This window comes from Pelodiscus sinensis, chromosome 32 (assembly GCF_049634645.1).
Source record: "Pelodiscus sinensis isolate JC-2024 chromosome 32, ASM4963464v1, whole genome shotgun sequence".
In the NCBI taxonomy this organism is placed as follows: Eukaryota; Metazoa; Chordata; order Testudines; family Trionychidae; genus Pelodiscus; species Pelodiscus sinensis.
In genome coordinates, this window is record NC_134742.1 from 1,049,714 (window position 1) to 1,065,061 (window position 15,348).

At 57.7% G+C, this 15,348-nt stretch overlaps 1 protein-coding gene across 1 annotated transcript in view; it reads right to left on the reverse strand.

Moving 5' to 3' along the window:
* LOC142823165 (uncharacterized) overlaps positions 1–15,348 on the reverse strand; it is a 108,553-nt gene that overhangs the window by 1,226 nt on the left and 91,979 nt on the right. The window contains exons 2-3 of the mRNA XM_075913733.1: positions 3,445–3,581; positions 999–1,568 (exon numbers count right to left, since the gene is read on the reverse strand). Of these exons, the coding sequence (XP_075769848.1) occupies positions 999–1,551 (553 nt within the window). The 5' untranslated portion in view covers positions 1,552–1,568; positions 3,445–3,581. The remainder of the gene's footprint in view (positions 1–998; positions 1,569–3,444; positions 3,582–15,348) is intronic.

Here is a 15,348-nt window from a genome sequence, read left to right on the forward strand (position 1 = left end):
GGAAGTTTTCCATTTTGGGATCGGACATCTGAACACGGACAACTAAACAACTCAAACGTCCAATTTCCCCTGCTCCGCAGGAAAATGGCGGAAGCAGCACAGAATAAATGTAATTGCTATAGAAGAATTGGTGTTTTTTGATATTTTATTGCACTTTTATGAAATGTATGGACACCTAAATTTTTTTTTACGGACTTTACGGACATGTCCAATTTCGGCTCATTTTTTATAGACTGTCTGTAAATTTAGTGACGGTTGGCAACACTGATTGAAAAGGGTCCAGCGGAGGGTGACCAAAATGATGCTGGAGCACATGACCTAGGAGGAGAGGCCGAGGGATTTGGGCTTGTTCAGTCTGCAGAAGAAAAGAGTGAGGGGGGATTTGAGAGCAGCCTTCAACTCCCTGAAGGGGGTTCCAAAGAGGATGGAGAGAGGCTGTTCTCAGTGGTGGCAGAACAAGGAGCAATGGGCTCAAGTTGAGGTCCAGGTTGGAGATTAGGAAAAACTCTTCCCCGAGGAGGGTGGGAAGCACCGGGGTGGGTTACCTAGTGAGGAGTGGAGTCCCCATCCCTACAGGTGTTTCAGTCCCAGCTCGACCAAGCCCTGGCTGGGATGATGGAGTTGGGGTTGATCCTGCTTTGGGCAGGGGGCTGGACTCGATGACTCCTGATGTCTCTGCCCACCCTGAGATTCTATGATTCACAGCTTTTGATGTGGAAATGTGAATATCAAAGGCAGGGAATTTGCCTTTGTTGTGCATTAAGCAGTTAATATCTTTATTCAAGCCTAAGCTGAGGTCCAGGTTGGACATTAGGACAAACGATTTCCCGAGGCGGGTGGGGAAGCGCTGGGACGGGTTCCCTAGGGAGGGGGTGGAGTCTCCATCCCTAGAGGTGTGTCAGTCCTGACCTGAGCAGAGCCGGGACTGGTGCTGCGTTGGGCCGGGGGCCGGCCCCGATGCCTCCCGAGCTCTCTGCCCGCCCGGGGGTTCTACTTACCGGAGGTCCCCTCCCCTGCGTCAGGCTCCCCAGGGCTGGACTGCTGGGAATGACTCGAGTGCTCGGGCGTCAAGAAGAGGTCCTGGCTCGCCGCGCCGACGGTCACCCCGGCCGCCTGGCCCCCGTACTCCTCCTCCTCATCATCCTCCTCCTTGATCAGCACCTCGATCTCCGGGTTCATCCCGCCGGCCTGGCAATCCAGCCCCCCCAAAGTATCCACCGCGTGCTTGGCCGGCGAGGTGGCTTCGCCGTCCAGGATGGCGTGCAGCTCCTTGTAGAAGCGGCAGGTCTGCGGCTCCGCCCCGGCCCGGGCGTTGGCCTCCTTGGCCTTCTGGTAGGCCTGCCGCAGCTCCTTGATCTTCACGCGGCACTGCTGCGGGTCCCGGTCGTAGCCCTTCTCCTCCATGCCCCGGGCGATCTGGCTGTAGATGTCGAAGTTCCGCCGGCTGTTGCGCAGCTGGGCCTGCACCCCCTCCTGCCCCCACAGGCTCAGGAGGTCTACCACCTCCGGTGTGCTCCAGGCCGGCGCCCGCCTGCCGCGGGGCGCCGGCATGCTCTGGCGCGCAGGGGCTGGGGGAGCAAAGCAGAAGAGAGCGGTCAAACCCTCCCAGGGCTGACCCGGGGCCCGCTGGGCAGCAGGGTTCCACGCCAGGGGCTGGTGGGGCGCCGGGGGACTCCAGAGCTGGTGTTGACCCCGGCGCTGGCGCCCAAGGGGGACCGGCTAGCCTGGCGCAGCGGCTGAGTTACAGCGGTGGGAAGACACCTCTCGGGTTGCCAGCTGTCCGGTACACTCCCGTCTTTGGACTCTGTGTCCGGTAAAGAAATTGTGAAAATACCGGTATTTTCTAATTCAGTAAGTTTTTTGGTTCGGCACCCGACGGAAGCCTGTTCGGGACACAGGCAATTAAAGGGGCCGTGACGTATCTCTGGTTACTCCCCAGCGCGATTTTTTTTTTTTGCTCGATAAATTTTCGTCCGGTATTTTTTTTTAACCATCTGGCAACCCTAGAGGGCTGTATCAGAGACGGCAGCGGAGGGTGGCAGCAGCCCCTGTACGGGGGTAGGGGGAGAGCTGAACTCCCAGACCCGGTGGGCGCCAGGATCGAGCCGGGTTGCCCTGCTGCTAACACACTTTAAATGCAGCGCCGCAGCGGGAGTAGCTCCAGGACCTGGCGGGAGCCAGGACCGAGCCGGGCTGCCCTGCTGCTAACACACTTTAAATGCAGAGCCGCAGCGGGGGTAGCTCCGGGACCCGGCGGGAGCCAGGACCGAGCCGGGCTGCCCTGCTGCTAACACACTTTAAATGCAGAGCTGCAGCGGGAGTAGCTCCAGGACCCGGCGGGAGCCAGGACCGAGCCGGGCTGCCCTGCTGCTAACACACTTTAAATGCAGCGCCGCAGCGGGGGTAGCTCCGGGACCCGGCGGGAGCCAGGACCGAGCCGGGCTGCCCTGCTGCTAACACACTTTAAATGCAGAGCTGCAGCGGGGGTAGCTCCAGGACCCGGCGGGAGCCAGGACCGAGCCGGGCTGCCCTGCTGCTAACACACTTTAAATGCAGAGCTGCAGCGGGGGTAGCTCCGGGACCCGGCGGGAGCCAGGACCGAGCCGGGCTGCCCTGCTGCTAACACACTTTAAATGCAGAGCTGCAGCGGGGGTAGCTCCGGGACCCGGCGGGAGCCAGGACTGAGCCGGGCTGCCCTGCTGCTAACACACTTTAAATGCAGAGCCGCAGCGGGGGTAGCTCCAGGACCCGGCGGGAGCCAGGACCGAGCCGGGTTGCCCTGCTGCTAACACACTTTAATTGCAGAGCCGCAGCGGGAGTAGCTCCAGGACCCAGCGGGAGCCAGGACCGAGCCGGGCTGCCCTGCTGCTAACACACTTTAAATGCAGAGCTGCAGCGGGAGTAGCTCCGGGACCTGGCGGGCGCCAGGACTGAGCCGGGCTGCTGGCCAGCCTGCTAAAAATGTACTGACCGGGGGGGGGGGGGGAGGGGGGCAGTTTCGTCACTAGCATTAACCTGTCAGCTTTTGCTTCTCGGTTCATCGACTCCTCTATTACATCCCTAGGCGCCCTGTGTCATTCCCAGTCTGCAGCAGTCCCCAGCCCGGATCCTGCTAAATCGGTGAACCGGTTAACGGTTAGGTCAGCTTAACGTTTCACCGATGAACGGGGATTTTACACCCCTCGGGCGCACCACACCTCAGAATCTGGATCCTGCCTCTACGTCCCCTTTGCACACTCCCAGGGCCGCAAAGCCAGGCAGGAATTTCCGGCAGCGAACGGGACAGGACTGGGGTGGGGGAAAGCCAGGGCTGAGATGTGCCTTGGAGCTACGACGGGGCGGGACGGGGCAGAACGGACGGCTCTCGCTCATGGCTCATGTACGGGAGTCGAGACTTTTTCCTTCCCTCGCCGGACGGTTCCTGCGCCTCGCCCGTGCGCGTACCTTTCAGGATTTCTCTTTCCTGGGAGGCCGGGGGATCCCACGGCCCTCCCCCTCGTGCCAGCTGGGCAATCAGCGTGGTGCTGGAGGGGAACAGCCTGGGAGCACACAGGAGACTTTTCAGGGCCTCCGAGTCGGTGCTAGGATGAAAAAGAAGGCTCAGCAGTAGCCGCTGTGAGAGGGAGGGGGAAGAGAGGAAAGCCACCCCCCACATCCCAGGCCATGCAGCATCAAAAAAATCAAGTCAAGGGACTCCGGCTCCTGCTGCCCACATGATGAGTCCAGGACAGGAAGGCAACCCCCACTGCCATCATGCCAATCCTTCCCCCCCCCCATTAATCTACCGCTCCCTTTTATCCATAAGATTGCCGGGTCCCCAAAAGCACAGGGCCTGGGGTGGCCGCCCTGAATTGTCCTGAATTGGCTAGTCAATCCCTGACTCAGTTCTGCTAGCAGATCAGCACAGCTGCAGTTGATTTAGAGGGTCTGGGGAAGACATGCTCAATCGATGGGAGAGGATCTTCCATCGATTTGTACACTTCACCTCTCTGAGACGTATAAGGGAAGTGGACAGAAGCATGTCTCCTGCTGACACAGTGCAGCGTCGGCGGTGGGGTAAGCTTAGGCACCGTGGTACGAGGATCTAACTATGTCAACTTCAGTTGCTTTTTTCACGAAAGTGAAGTTGCATAAGCTGTACCAATTTACCGCAGTTGTGTAGGCCAGAACTTGGTATTATTTAGACCATCCCTGAGAGATGTGTGTCCAACCTGCTCTTAAATGTCTGCAGCGAAGGAGATTTCACAACCTCCCGAGGCAATTCAGTCCAGCGTTTCATCACCCTGACAGTTACGTTTTTCCTGATGTTCAACTAAACCTCCCTTGCTGCACTTTAACCGCATTGTTTTCCAAGGTTAAGTAGAGAAAAAATTCTCACTCCTCCTTTTAACAAACTTTAACATACTTGAAAATTGTTCTTTGCCCCACTCAGTCTTCTCTTTCCCAGAATAACCAAACTCAATTCTTTCAATCTTTCCGAACCTTCAACTGCAGCAAGGGAGGTTGAGGTTGGACATGAGGAAAAACTTCCTGCCTGTCGGGGTGGTGAAACACTGGAATAAGTTGCCTAGGGGGGTTGTGGAATCTCTATATCTGCAGATATTTAAGAGCAGGCTAGACAGACACCTGTCAGGGATGATCTAGACCAGTGCTTATCAACCAGCCGTACAAGGACCCTTCGGGGTACTCAAGAGAAGTCTGGGGGGTACGTCAACACTAACTGAAATTTGGAGAAAACTGTTCTTGTGTGGTATGATCCCGTAAGTCATGTTTTCTAGACTTTTAATCGATTTTGTGGCTGTTCTCTAGACTTTCTCCAATTTGTCCCTATCTTCCCTGAAACGTGGTGCCCAGAACTGGACATACTAGGCCGTCATTCCCCACGCAACAGTTGTGCGCTTGGTTCTTCCTCCCCAAGCGGAGTGCTTGGCATTTGTCCTCAGACCAGACGCCGGCGGAACCTGCTCCCTCTGCCCTTCCAGCTTGACTCGGAACCACTGAGAACTCCTCTCCCCGAACCGTTTTCCAATCAGTTATGAAGCCCTGGGCCTCTGCGTTGTAATTCCCTAGTTGGGTTATGGGAATGTGACACGAGGCATTATTTAAAGGGTGACTAAAGACGAGATAAATCATCGTCCGTCATCCACAGAGCTTGTCCAAAGAAACTGTATTTGGTTGATTGAAATCTATAAGGGGCCACAGGGCTCCTCGTCGCTTTTGTATGTGGTTGGTTTGCCAGGCTTGGTTCCTGACACACCCCTACTGACTGTTACTTGCCCCCTTACTACTCTCTAGGGCTACGTTTACACTGCAGTGTTGCGCAAAAACTCAGAGAACGTCCACACGACAAGCACGTTCTTGTGCAAGAAAAAGTACAGTAAATCGTCAGAAGCAAGAGTTATTCCTCTTTCTAGGAGGAATAAGCCTTTTTGCGCAAGAGCTCTTGTGCAATAAGGGACGTGTGGCTAAAATGGCCATCAGAGCTTTCTTGCGCAAGAGAACAGCCACACGGCCATGACAAAAGAGAGGATTGTGCAGCACTTTAAAGACTAACAAGATGGTTTATTAACTGATGAGCTTTCGTGGGCCAGACCCACTTCCAGACCTAATAAACCCTCTTGTTAGTCTTTAAAATGCTACACAGTCCTGTCTTTTGTTTCAGCAAGATCAGACTAACGCGGCCACATCTCTATTACTATTCCACACTGCCATGGACGCACCCTTGTGCAAGAATGTTTTGCGCAAGAAGCGTGCAATGTAGACGTAGCTATTATCTTTTGGCTCCTGCAGACAAGGCGACCTCTGTGCGTGTACACGAGGGATTAAGGTGACACCTTTCTCTGATCGTTTCAGAGGGGCAGCCGTGTTCACGTCTGCACAGCGTCGCGCCCATTTCGAAATACATTCAAAATAACGGGCTTCTGAGTCCTGCAAACCTCGCTGCACGAGGATGAAGGAAGACGCCGGAGTAGCCCTTTACTTGGAAATGAGCACCGTGTAGGCAGCGCCAAATTTCGAAATAAGCTACGCAATTTGCCCAACTCAAAGTGTGCAGCTTATTTTGAGCTACACGGTAATGTGTTGACGTACCCTAACCCAAAAAAATTTAAAAAACAACGACTAGTCCTGCAGCACCTTAGAGACAAAGAACACGTCGTGAGTTTTGGGAGCACGACCCACTTCAGTTTCATCGGCAGAAGCGGGCTCATAATTCCACAAAAGCTCACAACCCCATCTACACGTTTTGTTAACCTCTAAGGTGCTACAGGACGATTCGTTGCTTTTTAAGACCTTCCTCTGAGCAGTCTGCCGCCCCATCAAATGCTTAAGCGGCCCTCTGTGTGCAAACGTTTAACTTTTCTCAGAGGTGGCTGGTTATTTCGAAATCTGGACTCCTGCTCTCCATGAGGCACAAAGCTTAATTCAAAATAGCAGTGGCGTGGAGTCATTCAAAGCCAGTACACCCCGGTACTTCCTAGGGCTCTGAGTCGAGGTCGCGTGTCCGCAGTAAGAGCCTGCCACGGACTCACTTTGAGGCTCGCCAGTAGCGTGGACATGCTATTTCAGTGTTGCTGTTTCACGAGTTACAGCCACTCCCGGACTTACGAACACACCCACTTACGACCATCCGTACTTACGACCAACCTCCCGTTATAATTTTTTCGAGTTGAGAACCACGTACATCAAGTTTTTCGAACAGCGCAGGCAGCGCATTTAAGGGTATTTCCGACTTTCCACCAAATGGAGTTACGACCAGGTGGTCGGAACGTAACCCATTCGTAAGTCGGGGACTGCCTGTATTTCGAAATAATTTCCTACCGTAGACAACCCTTTAGCAACAACCAGTCCCGTCTCCCCCACACACACACCCCTCCCATCAGGGGACCGTTCAGCAGCTGCAGGTTTCATCTGCCCAGAACGGAACGTGTGCGAACAGACGTGTTTCACCGAACGGGAACCAGATTTGAATCACAACTGGTTTCTTTCTCCCCGAACCTGAATTGAACTAGGGAGGGGGGGAAAGACAGTTACCAGTGGGAAAAAAGTTTCAGCAACTTTGCAGCTCAGAATTTGACCGAATACAACGAAAGCTGCTCTAATGTCGCTTTCGCGCTACAAGGAGACAGAACAACACCCAGGCCTGCCCTGGGGGAAGGAGAAGAGAAAGAGGAACCCCATGAGAACAGGGAGGGAGGGGGCGGGGGGGGGGGAAGGGCTTCCTAGACCCAGAAATCAACAATAACTCCTCAAGCCCCGGGAAAAAAGTTGCTTAATTGTTAGACGGGCCTCCGCTCACCCATCCCCACCCCCGAGGGCGAGCGCCGCCCTGCCACTGCCACACCTGGCAAAGGCACCGCCCCCCCAGATTCAGTTCCCCATTCGAGAAGGCTGCAGCGCTGCTCAGTCTGGGGCGCGGCCTGGCCGCCAAGCCCTCCTGGGGGGTCCTGGAGACCCCCGTACCCAGCCCCACCCTCCACTCCCGGCGGCGCCTGGGGTTGGACCGAATCCGGATCGGACCAGCCCCAGTCTGCGCCCGAGCCACGGCTCCCCAGCCAGGAGCCTGTGTTTAAACACAAACTGGGCACAAGGGATGTGTGTGTGTGGGGGGGGGGGTTCCTTGTAAATTCTCAACTTTTTGGGGGGGCTTCTACTCTCCCCCCCCGCTGGATCAACCACTGCGGGAGGTGGGGGTCCACCGGCTGCTGGGCAGGGCAGCTCCTCACCCCTTCCCACCCCTCTGCCCCCTGCTCTGCCTTCCCCGGCCAGGCTGCCCTGGCTCCCACAGTCTCCCCACATCCCCCCTTCCGCACCCAGTGACCCCCTCCCAACCTTCCCTCTATTTCAGCCTCTGTCCCCACATCTCTCCACATCGCCCCATCCCCTCTTCCGCACAACCCCCACCCTCCGCCCCGTCCCACCCGGCCCCCACCCTCCCTTTTCCCTCTCCGCGACCCCCCCCGCTTGTCTCCCCTCCATTCCCCATAGCCAACTGCCCCGTAATTGTCCCTGCGCTCCCCGATCTCCCCACATCGCCCCATCCCCCCTTCCGCACAACCCCCACGCCCTGCCCCCATCCCCCACGTCCCCCCCTTTTCCCTCCACCCCCCCGCTCGTCTCCCCTCCATTCCCCATCGCCAACTGCCCCGTAATTGTCCCTGCGCTCCCCGATCTCCCCACATCGCCCCATCCCCCCTTCCGCACAACCCCCCGCCCTGCCCCCATCCCCCACGTCCCCCCTTTTCCCTCCCCACCATTCCCCATCGCCTCCTGCCCCGTAATTGCCCCTGCACTCCCCGATCTCCCCACATTGCCCCATCCCCTCTTCCGCACAACCCCCCCGCCCTGCCCCATCCCCCACGTCCCCCCCCGCCCTGCCCCCATCCCCCACGTCCCCCCTTTTCCCTCCCCACCCCCCCGCTCGTCTCCCCTCCATTCCCCATCGCCTCCTGCCCCGTAATTGCCCCTGCTCTCCCCGATCTCCCCACATCTCTTTCCGCACAACCCCCACCCCCTTCCCCATCTCACCCTCCCACATCCCCTCCCCCCACTTCCCCCCTTTTCCCTCCCCGCTACCCCCCCATCTCCCCATCGCCTCCTGCCCCATACCTGCCCCTGCGCTCCCCGATCTCCTCCCACCCCCTTCCCCTTCCTACCCTCCCACATCCCCTCCCCCCACTTCCCCCCTTTTCCCTCCCCGCCCCCCCATCTCCCCATCGCCTCCTGCCCCATACCTGCCCCTGCGCTCCCCGATCTCCTCCCACCCCCTTCCCCTTCCTACCCTCCCACATCCCCTCCCTCCACTTCCCCCCTTTTCCCTCCCCGCCCCCCCATCTCCCCATCGCCTCCTGCCCCATACCTGCCCCAGCGCTCCCCGATCTCCCCCACCCCCTTCCCCTTCCTACCCTCCCACATCCCCTCCCCCCACTTCCCCCCTTTTCCCTCCCCGCCCCCCCATCTCCCCATCGCCTCCTGCCCCATACCTGCCCCTGCGCTCCCCGATCTCCCCCCACCCCCTTCCCCATCCCACCCTCCCACATCCCCGCCTCCCCCCTTTTCCCTCCCCGCCCCCCCACTCATCTCCCCCCATTCCAGCCGCCTGCCCCATAATTGCCCCTGCTCACCCCACATCGCCCCTCCCCCTCCTGCCCCCCAAATCCCTCCCTAGCCCCCCCCCCGCACGCAACGGGCCGGGCTGGGGGTCTCTTACCCGCCCCCCAAGCGCTGGGGCCGCGGCCGGCCGGCGCGGGGCGCTGCGCGGGGAGCGGCTCCCGGGGAGCCGCGGGTCCCTGCCGGAGACTCCCCCTCCCGGCTGCAGCCCGAGCGGAGCCAGGCCCGGAACCCGCGATGTAGCCAGCCCCTCCGGAGCGCTGCACCCAGCCCCGCTCCGCCGCCCCATTGGCGCCCGCGCCCGCCCGTCCCCGCGCCCCGCGCCCCCATTGGCCGGCCCCCGCAGGGCCCGCCCCCTCATTGACACATCCCCGTTCCAAACGGGGGGGCCCCCACTTCCTCCCGGGGCGGCCGAGAGGCGCGTTCCCCGCGCGCTGATTGGCCCGGCGCGGAGGACGAGGCGGGGGGGAGGGCTGTGATTGGACGCCAGAGCAAGCCCCCCCCCTCCTTTGTTAGGCTGGGCCACGTGGGGCGCGCGGGGGGGGGGTGCCTTGGAGCCCATCCCCTGGTATAGACGCGATAGATCGACCCCCGCTGGATCGATTCGCTGCCCGTCGGCCCGGGGCGCCGTGTAGACGCTCAATCAGAGTGGGGGTGGAACTGGGTCCCCAGGCTGGGGGGTGCACCCAGAGGGGCAGAACAGGCACTAGCTCCCTGGGGACCCTGTGCCGCGAGAGGGGGGGTCCCCCTGCCCGGATCAGGGGCGCCGCACAAGGGAGAGGGGAGAACGCATTGGGGCACCCTGAACGGGCTTTAGGGCTGGCTCTAAGCCGTGGGGGGCGATGCCCCCCGTGGGCAGCAGGCTGGGGGCGAGCGAGTGAGGACTGCGTCCACAGGTGCCGTGCAGTGGCCCTGCCGGGGAGGGGACAGACCAGCCTTTTCTCGGACCATGTCGCGCTCTGGAGGCCCCCAGAGGAAGGGTCGGCCTCACCCCAGCTAGACCCACGAGAGATTTTGCTCTCCTTCCCGGAGTTCCTCTCGCTTTTCCGCCTGCCTGTCTCCAGTCTCCCCTGCCCTCTTCGCGATTTTACACCTCCCAGGGGCAGTCAGGAGCCTGGAGAGACGACTCCCCCAGCCCGGGCCGGTGGTGCCGATGTGATGACCCCCAGAATGCTCTGAACACCCCCAGGAACTTTAGTGGGGCCTCTGATTAGCCCTCAGTTGGAGTCTTGTGTCTAGTTCTGGGCCCCACATTTCTGGACAGCTGTGGAGGAATTGGAGAGGGTCCGGAGAAGAGCAACAAAAACGATGCAAGGTCGAGAGAACAGGAGCTAGGAGGGAAGAACTGGGCTTGTTTAGTTTAGAAAAGAGAAGACTGAGGGGGGACAGGAGAGCCGTTTTCAGGTATCTAAAAGGGTGTCACAGGGAGGAGGAAAACTTGTTCTCCTTGGGCTCTGAGGATAGAACAAGAAGCAATGGGCTTAAACTGCAGCCAGGGAGGTTTAGGTTGGACATTAGGAAAAAGTTCCTGCCTGTCCGGGTGGTGAAACACTGGAATAAATTGCCTAGCAGGGTTGTGGAGTCTTCATCCCTATTGAGGACAGGGTCATAATTCAAAATGATCTGGACAAACTGGAGAAATGGGCGGAGGGAAACAGGATGAAGTTTAATAAAGACAAATGCAAAGTGCTCCACTTGGGAAGGAACAATCCGTGTCACACACACAGAACGGGAAGTGATTGTCTGGGAAGGAGTCCGGCCGAAAGGGATCTCGGGGTTATAGTGGACCACAAGTTGAATAGGAGTCAGCAGTGTGATGCTGTTGCAAAGAAAGCAAACAGGATTCTGGGATGTATTTACAGGTGTGAGGTGAGCAAGACACGAGGAGTCATTCTTCCGCTCTACTCTGCGCTGGTTAGGCCTCAGTTGGAGTCTTGTGTCCAGTTCTGGGCACCGCATTTCAAGAAGGATGTGGAGAAATTGGAGAGGGTCCAGAGAAGAGCAATGAGAATGATGCAAAGTCTAGAGAACAGGAGCTAGGAGGGGAGGCTGAAGGAATTGGGTTTGTTTAGTTTAGAAAAGAGAAGACTGAGGCGGGACATGAGAGCCGTTTTCAGGTATCTAAAAGGGTGTGACGAGGAGGAGGGAGAAAACTTGTTCATCTTGGCCTCTGGGGATAGAACAAGCAGCAATGGGCTTAAACTGCAGCAAGGGAGGTTGAGGTTGGACATTAGGAAAAAGTTCCTGCCTGTCAGGGGGGTGAAACACTGGAATAAATTGCCCAGGGAGGTTGTGGAATCCCCATCTCTGGAGATATTGAAGAGCAGGTTAGATAAATGTCTATCAGGGATGGTCTAGACAGTATGGCTGCATCTAGACTGGCATAATTTAGCCTCCCGACACCCAGAAAGAGAAGGTGACCCTAGTGGGAAGGTCGGTGGGAGGGGGACAGGCTGCTCAGTGTTTGGTCACATCTCCCGGTTTTATCCATTGGCTGGAATCGCCTGAAGTCCTAGGCCTGGTCCTCACCGATTGGTGGCTGCCCGGCTCGCCCGTAGGGTTGCCAGATGGATTAAAAATACCGGACACAAATTTCTCAAGCAAAAAGAAAAAAAAGGGGTCAGGGAGGAATCAGGGAGGGTTCGGGAGCTCCTCCAGGCCCTGGTGCTCCCAGCAGCCGGCGCGAGCTATGGAAAGAAGCAGGCTAAAAATAAAACCTCTAAAAATAAAACCTCAGCACAGCCATGGGGGGGGAGGGGTGAGTCAAACTCATTCACAATTTGGCTCATAGTGAAGAGAGATTGCTCTCAGAACAGCCCCCCTCCACGACACAGACCTGGGGCCGCCGCACCGACTGCCGATGGGTGGTCGGAGCCTGGATGTCGCGTTCGTTAGCTGCCTGGGAAGGGGACAGTTCCTTGCTGCAAAGGAAGAGCAGCACCGTAGGGCAAGCAGGGCCCGCAAGGCTCTGGATTAGCCCCCCTAGTCGCTAGTGAAATCTTATAAGGACGTCAGAATGGCCCGATGGGGTCAGAGCAAAGGTCCATCCAGCTCAGTGTCACGTCTGCCCACAGTGCCCCAGAGGGAGGGAACACAACAGGGAATCCTCATGTGATCCCTCCCGTCGCCCATTTCCAGACAAACCGAGGCTAGGGACACCTACAGACATTGATGAACTTATCCTCTGTGAATTTATCTAGTCCTTTTTTGAACCCTGTTAAAGTCCTGGACTTCACAACATCCTCTGGCGAGGAGTTCCACAGGTTAACTGTGTGCCGCATGAAGAAAAACGTCCTTTTGTTTGTTTTACACCTGCCGTCTATTAATTTGGTGACCTCCTATTAATTTGTGTTATGGGAACGAGTAAATAACTTTTCCTTATTCACTTCTCTGATTTTGGCTGCCTTTGCTGTCCCGCTTCAAAAGCAGACGGCCGCTCGCAGACATGTCTGCCAGCAAATAACTAGTAACCAATGACAACGGGCAAAAAGATAGGAGCGAGCAGCCTCTGCGCTCAAACATCCCCTCTCCTTTGCGTCCGTTACGTTTCCATAAACGTCATCCCATCCCGGATAAAACAAGGCCGCAGCGGCAGCGTGTGTCTGTGGGCGGTGCACATCCGCACACGCCCCGGTGCGCAGAACAAAATTTATTCTGCGTGTGGATGGAATCAATGAGAAGGAACGCTGCTCTCCTCCCGGGTGCAGCAACAGAGAGAGCTGGCTTCCGAGGGCGGCTGGAGCACACAAGTTCTACTCATCTGGGGTGCGATGGGGAACATGGGGAGGGTCTCTCTGCTTCTAAACGGAGAGTTTAGGTCAAACTTAGCCACAGAAGGGCGATTTTTTTCCCTAAGCGAGCTCGCACCACCAAGCCCGTTCTGCGGTTTTTAAGAGCGCTGACAGTCGATTGCGGTGCCTCTGCTTTTCCCGAGGAGTAACGCTACATTCGACCTGGCATGGGCGACTGGACGGTAGAGCAGCCGCAGCGCTGGGAAATTCAACACACTTGGCCTCCAGTAGGTGTCCCATAGTGCCCCCTCGTGACCGCTCTGGCCAGCTCTTTCAACTCCGCTGCTCTCCCAGGTGCACAGGGAAAGCCCCGGGAAAGTTTGAATTCCTTTTCCCGTGGGGCCAGGAGGGACGTTAGGAAGTGTGCAGTTCAGTCCTCGTGTGGCCCACAGTGATTTTGTCGATTACACGATTAACTAATAATCGGCTCGGCATTGAAAAGTGCTAGGAAGCCGGCAGCCTGACGTTTTTGTGGGGCTGTTTTCCTGCCAGAAAGGGGGAAATCACCTTTTCTTCTGCTCCTCTCTGTCTCCAGAGGCTCTGCCCTATCAGCTGAGCTTTCTGATCTGGAAGGCAGAGAGGGAAGGGAAGTCCTGCCGGTATTTTCCTACGACCACGATTCGTTACGCTCTCCGGCTTCGTGTTCGGAAAAAGCTTCCGGCGGCTCGTGACTGGCGTGGTTTGGCCCGTGTCCTCGTGGCAAAATGGGAAGGGTGCCAGCCCAAGAGACAGTGGAAGCTCAGCTGGCCGGGGTGGAAAGTGCCACTGAACTCAAGCCAGGAGGGGGGGGTCCGTGTGTCCGGGCAGGAAGGACATTGGGGTGAGCAGCGGGGTTCCCTATAAGCTGGCTGCTCGGGCGGCCGCTCAGGAGAGATTCAGGTGTCTCCCAGCTGATTAGCAGAGCGCCCTCAGTGAGCAGTGTGTGTGTCTCCTGGTGGTGCACATCCACACAGGCCTCGGTGCACGCAACAAAATTTATTCCACACACAGATGAAAACAGGCAGCGGGAACACCGGTGAGCAGCCGAGTCTGTGCCTGGGTTAACTCTGCAGTGAGGACAGGGCTTAACCCTCTCCCCCTGTCTCTCTCTTCCTCCTCTCCCAGTGCAGGCCACTCCGAATCCAGACCTAGCGAAACCCCCTCTCGCCTCCTGTCCAGGGACGAGACTGTGATGAACCAAAGCCACATGGACTTCGGCAGGGACAGGTTTCACCCTGCTGCCTCTGAGCTGGGCTGCAAGGCCTTCACCGCGGGGAGATGTTACCCGGGGAGGAGAGGTGGGGGGCAGACAGCCGTGGGTCGTGGGCATTGCCAAAGGGTCTGTGATACAGGAGGGAGCGTTAATCCTTTCCCCAGAAGGGGATCTGGGCTCTGCAGCGTGCCGGGGCGCAGTCCTGGGCCCTCACCTCCCCTAAGGCCACGCTGGACCTGCCTTGTACCTCCAGTCACATTGGGGCGTATCTGGATTGCGAAGGGGAGCGAGTCACGTTTTACGAGGGTACAGCCGCCGGCGGGAAAACCCGTCTTTACTTTCCCACCTTCCGCTTTCGCCGGGACGCCTGTTCCCTTCTTTGGGAGCCGGCCCGTACAGGAGCCGTCCACCCAGCCTCCCTGGCTCGGGTGCAGATTTCCAGGAGAGATGGGTTGGTATCCCTCTCGGGAGGAGCGAGCCCGGAAGCAAAGCAGCGCTGTGGAAAAGAGGCATTTGACAGGTGTGTCAGGGCACAGCCAGCCTGGAGCAGATGCAATGTGCCAGGCCCTGTGTACGCACGAGATGGGCGCAAAGATCTGTTTTTTAACACGGTGTGGAGTGATTTTTTCCCCTGGACGCGGCGCTTTCGGGACGTGCTGGCGTGTTTCCAAGTTTTCGACACCAACTCCTGGGCTAGAAACTTGCCCGTAGTCTGAGCGGCGCGTCCCTCGCCAGCGGTCTGCCCCCAGGGACGCCCAGGAAAACACCCAGTGCCAGGAAACTCGCACTCAGATGGGGAGGGAAAGTCTGGTCTGAGTCGCCCTCACCGTGGCTACGTCTACACCACGAGTTTTCTCTGCACAAAATATGCTAATGAGGGACTCATTTGCATGAGCCGCGGTCTCATTTGCATATTTTCTGCCGATCCATTTTTGCGCCGGAGGGTTTTGCGCACAAACAAGCCGTGGGAACGTTTCCTTCTTGCACAAAACCCCCCCTTTTCCCGCAAGATCCTTACGCCCCAAAAAAGGAGGCTTACCGATCGGGCGGGAAAAGGGTTTTTGTGCAAAAAGGAAACCCACGGCTTGTTTTTGAGCGCCACCTCCCCTCACCCCGTGCAAAGACGGATCGGCAGAAAACATGCAAATGAGACTGCGGCTCATGCAAATGAGTCCCTCCTTAGCATATTTTGTGCTGAGAAAAAACTCGTCCTGGAGACGCAGCCTGAGGGTCGTTTCGCAAAGTCCTCCGGGCTTG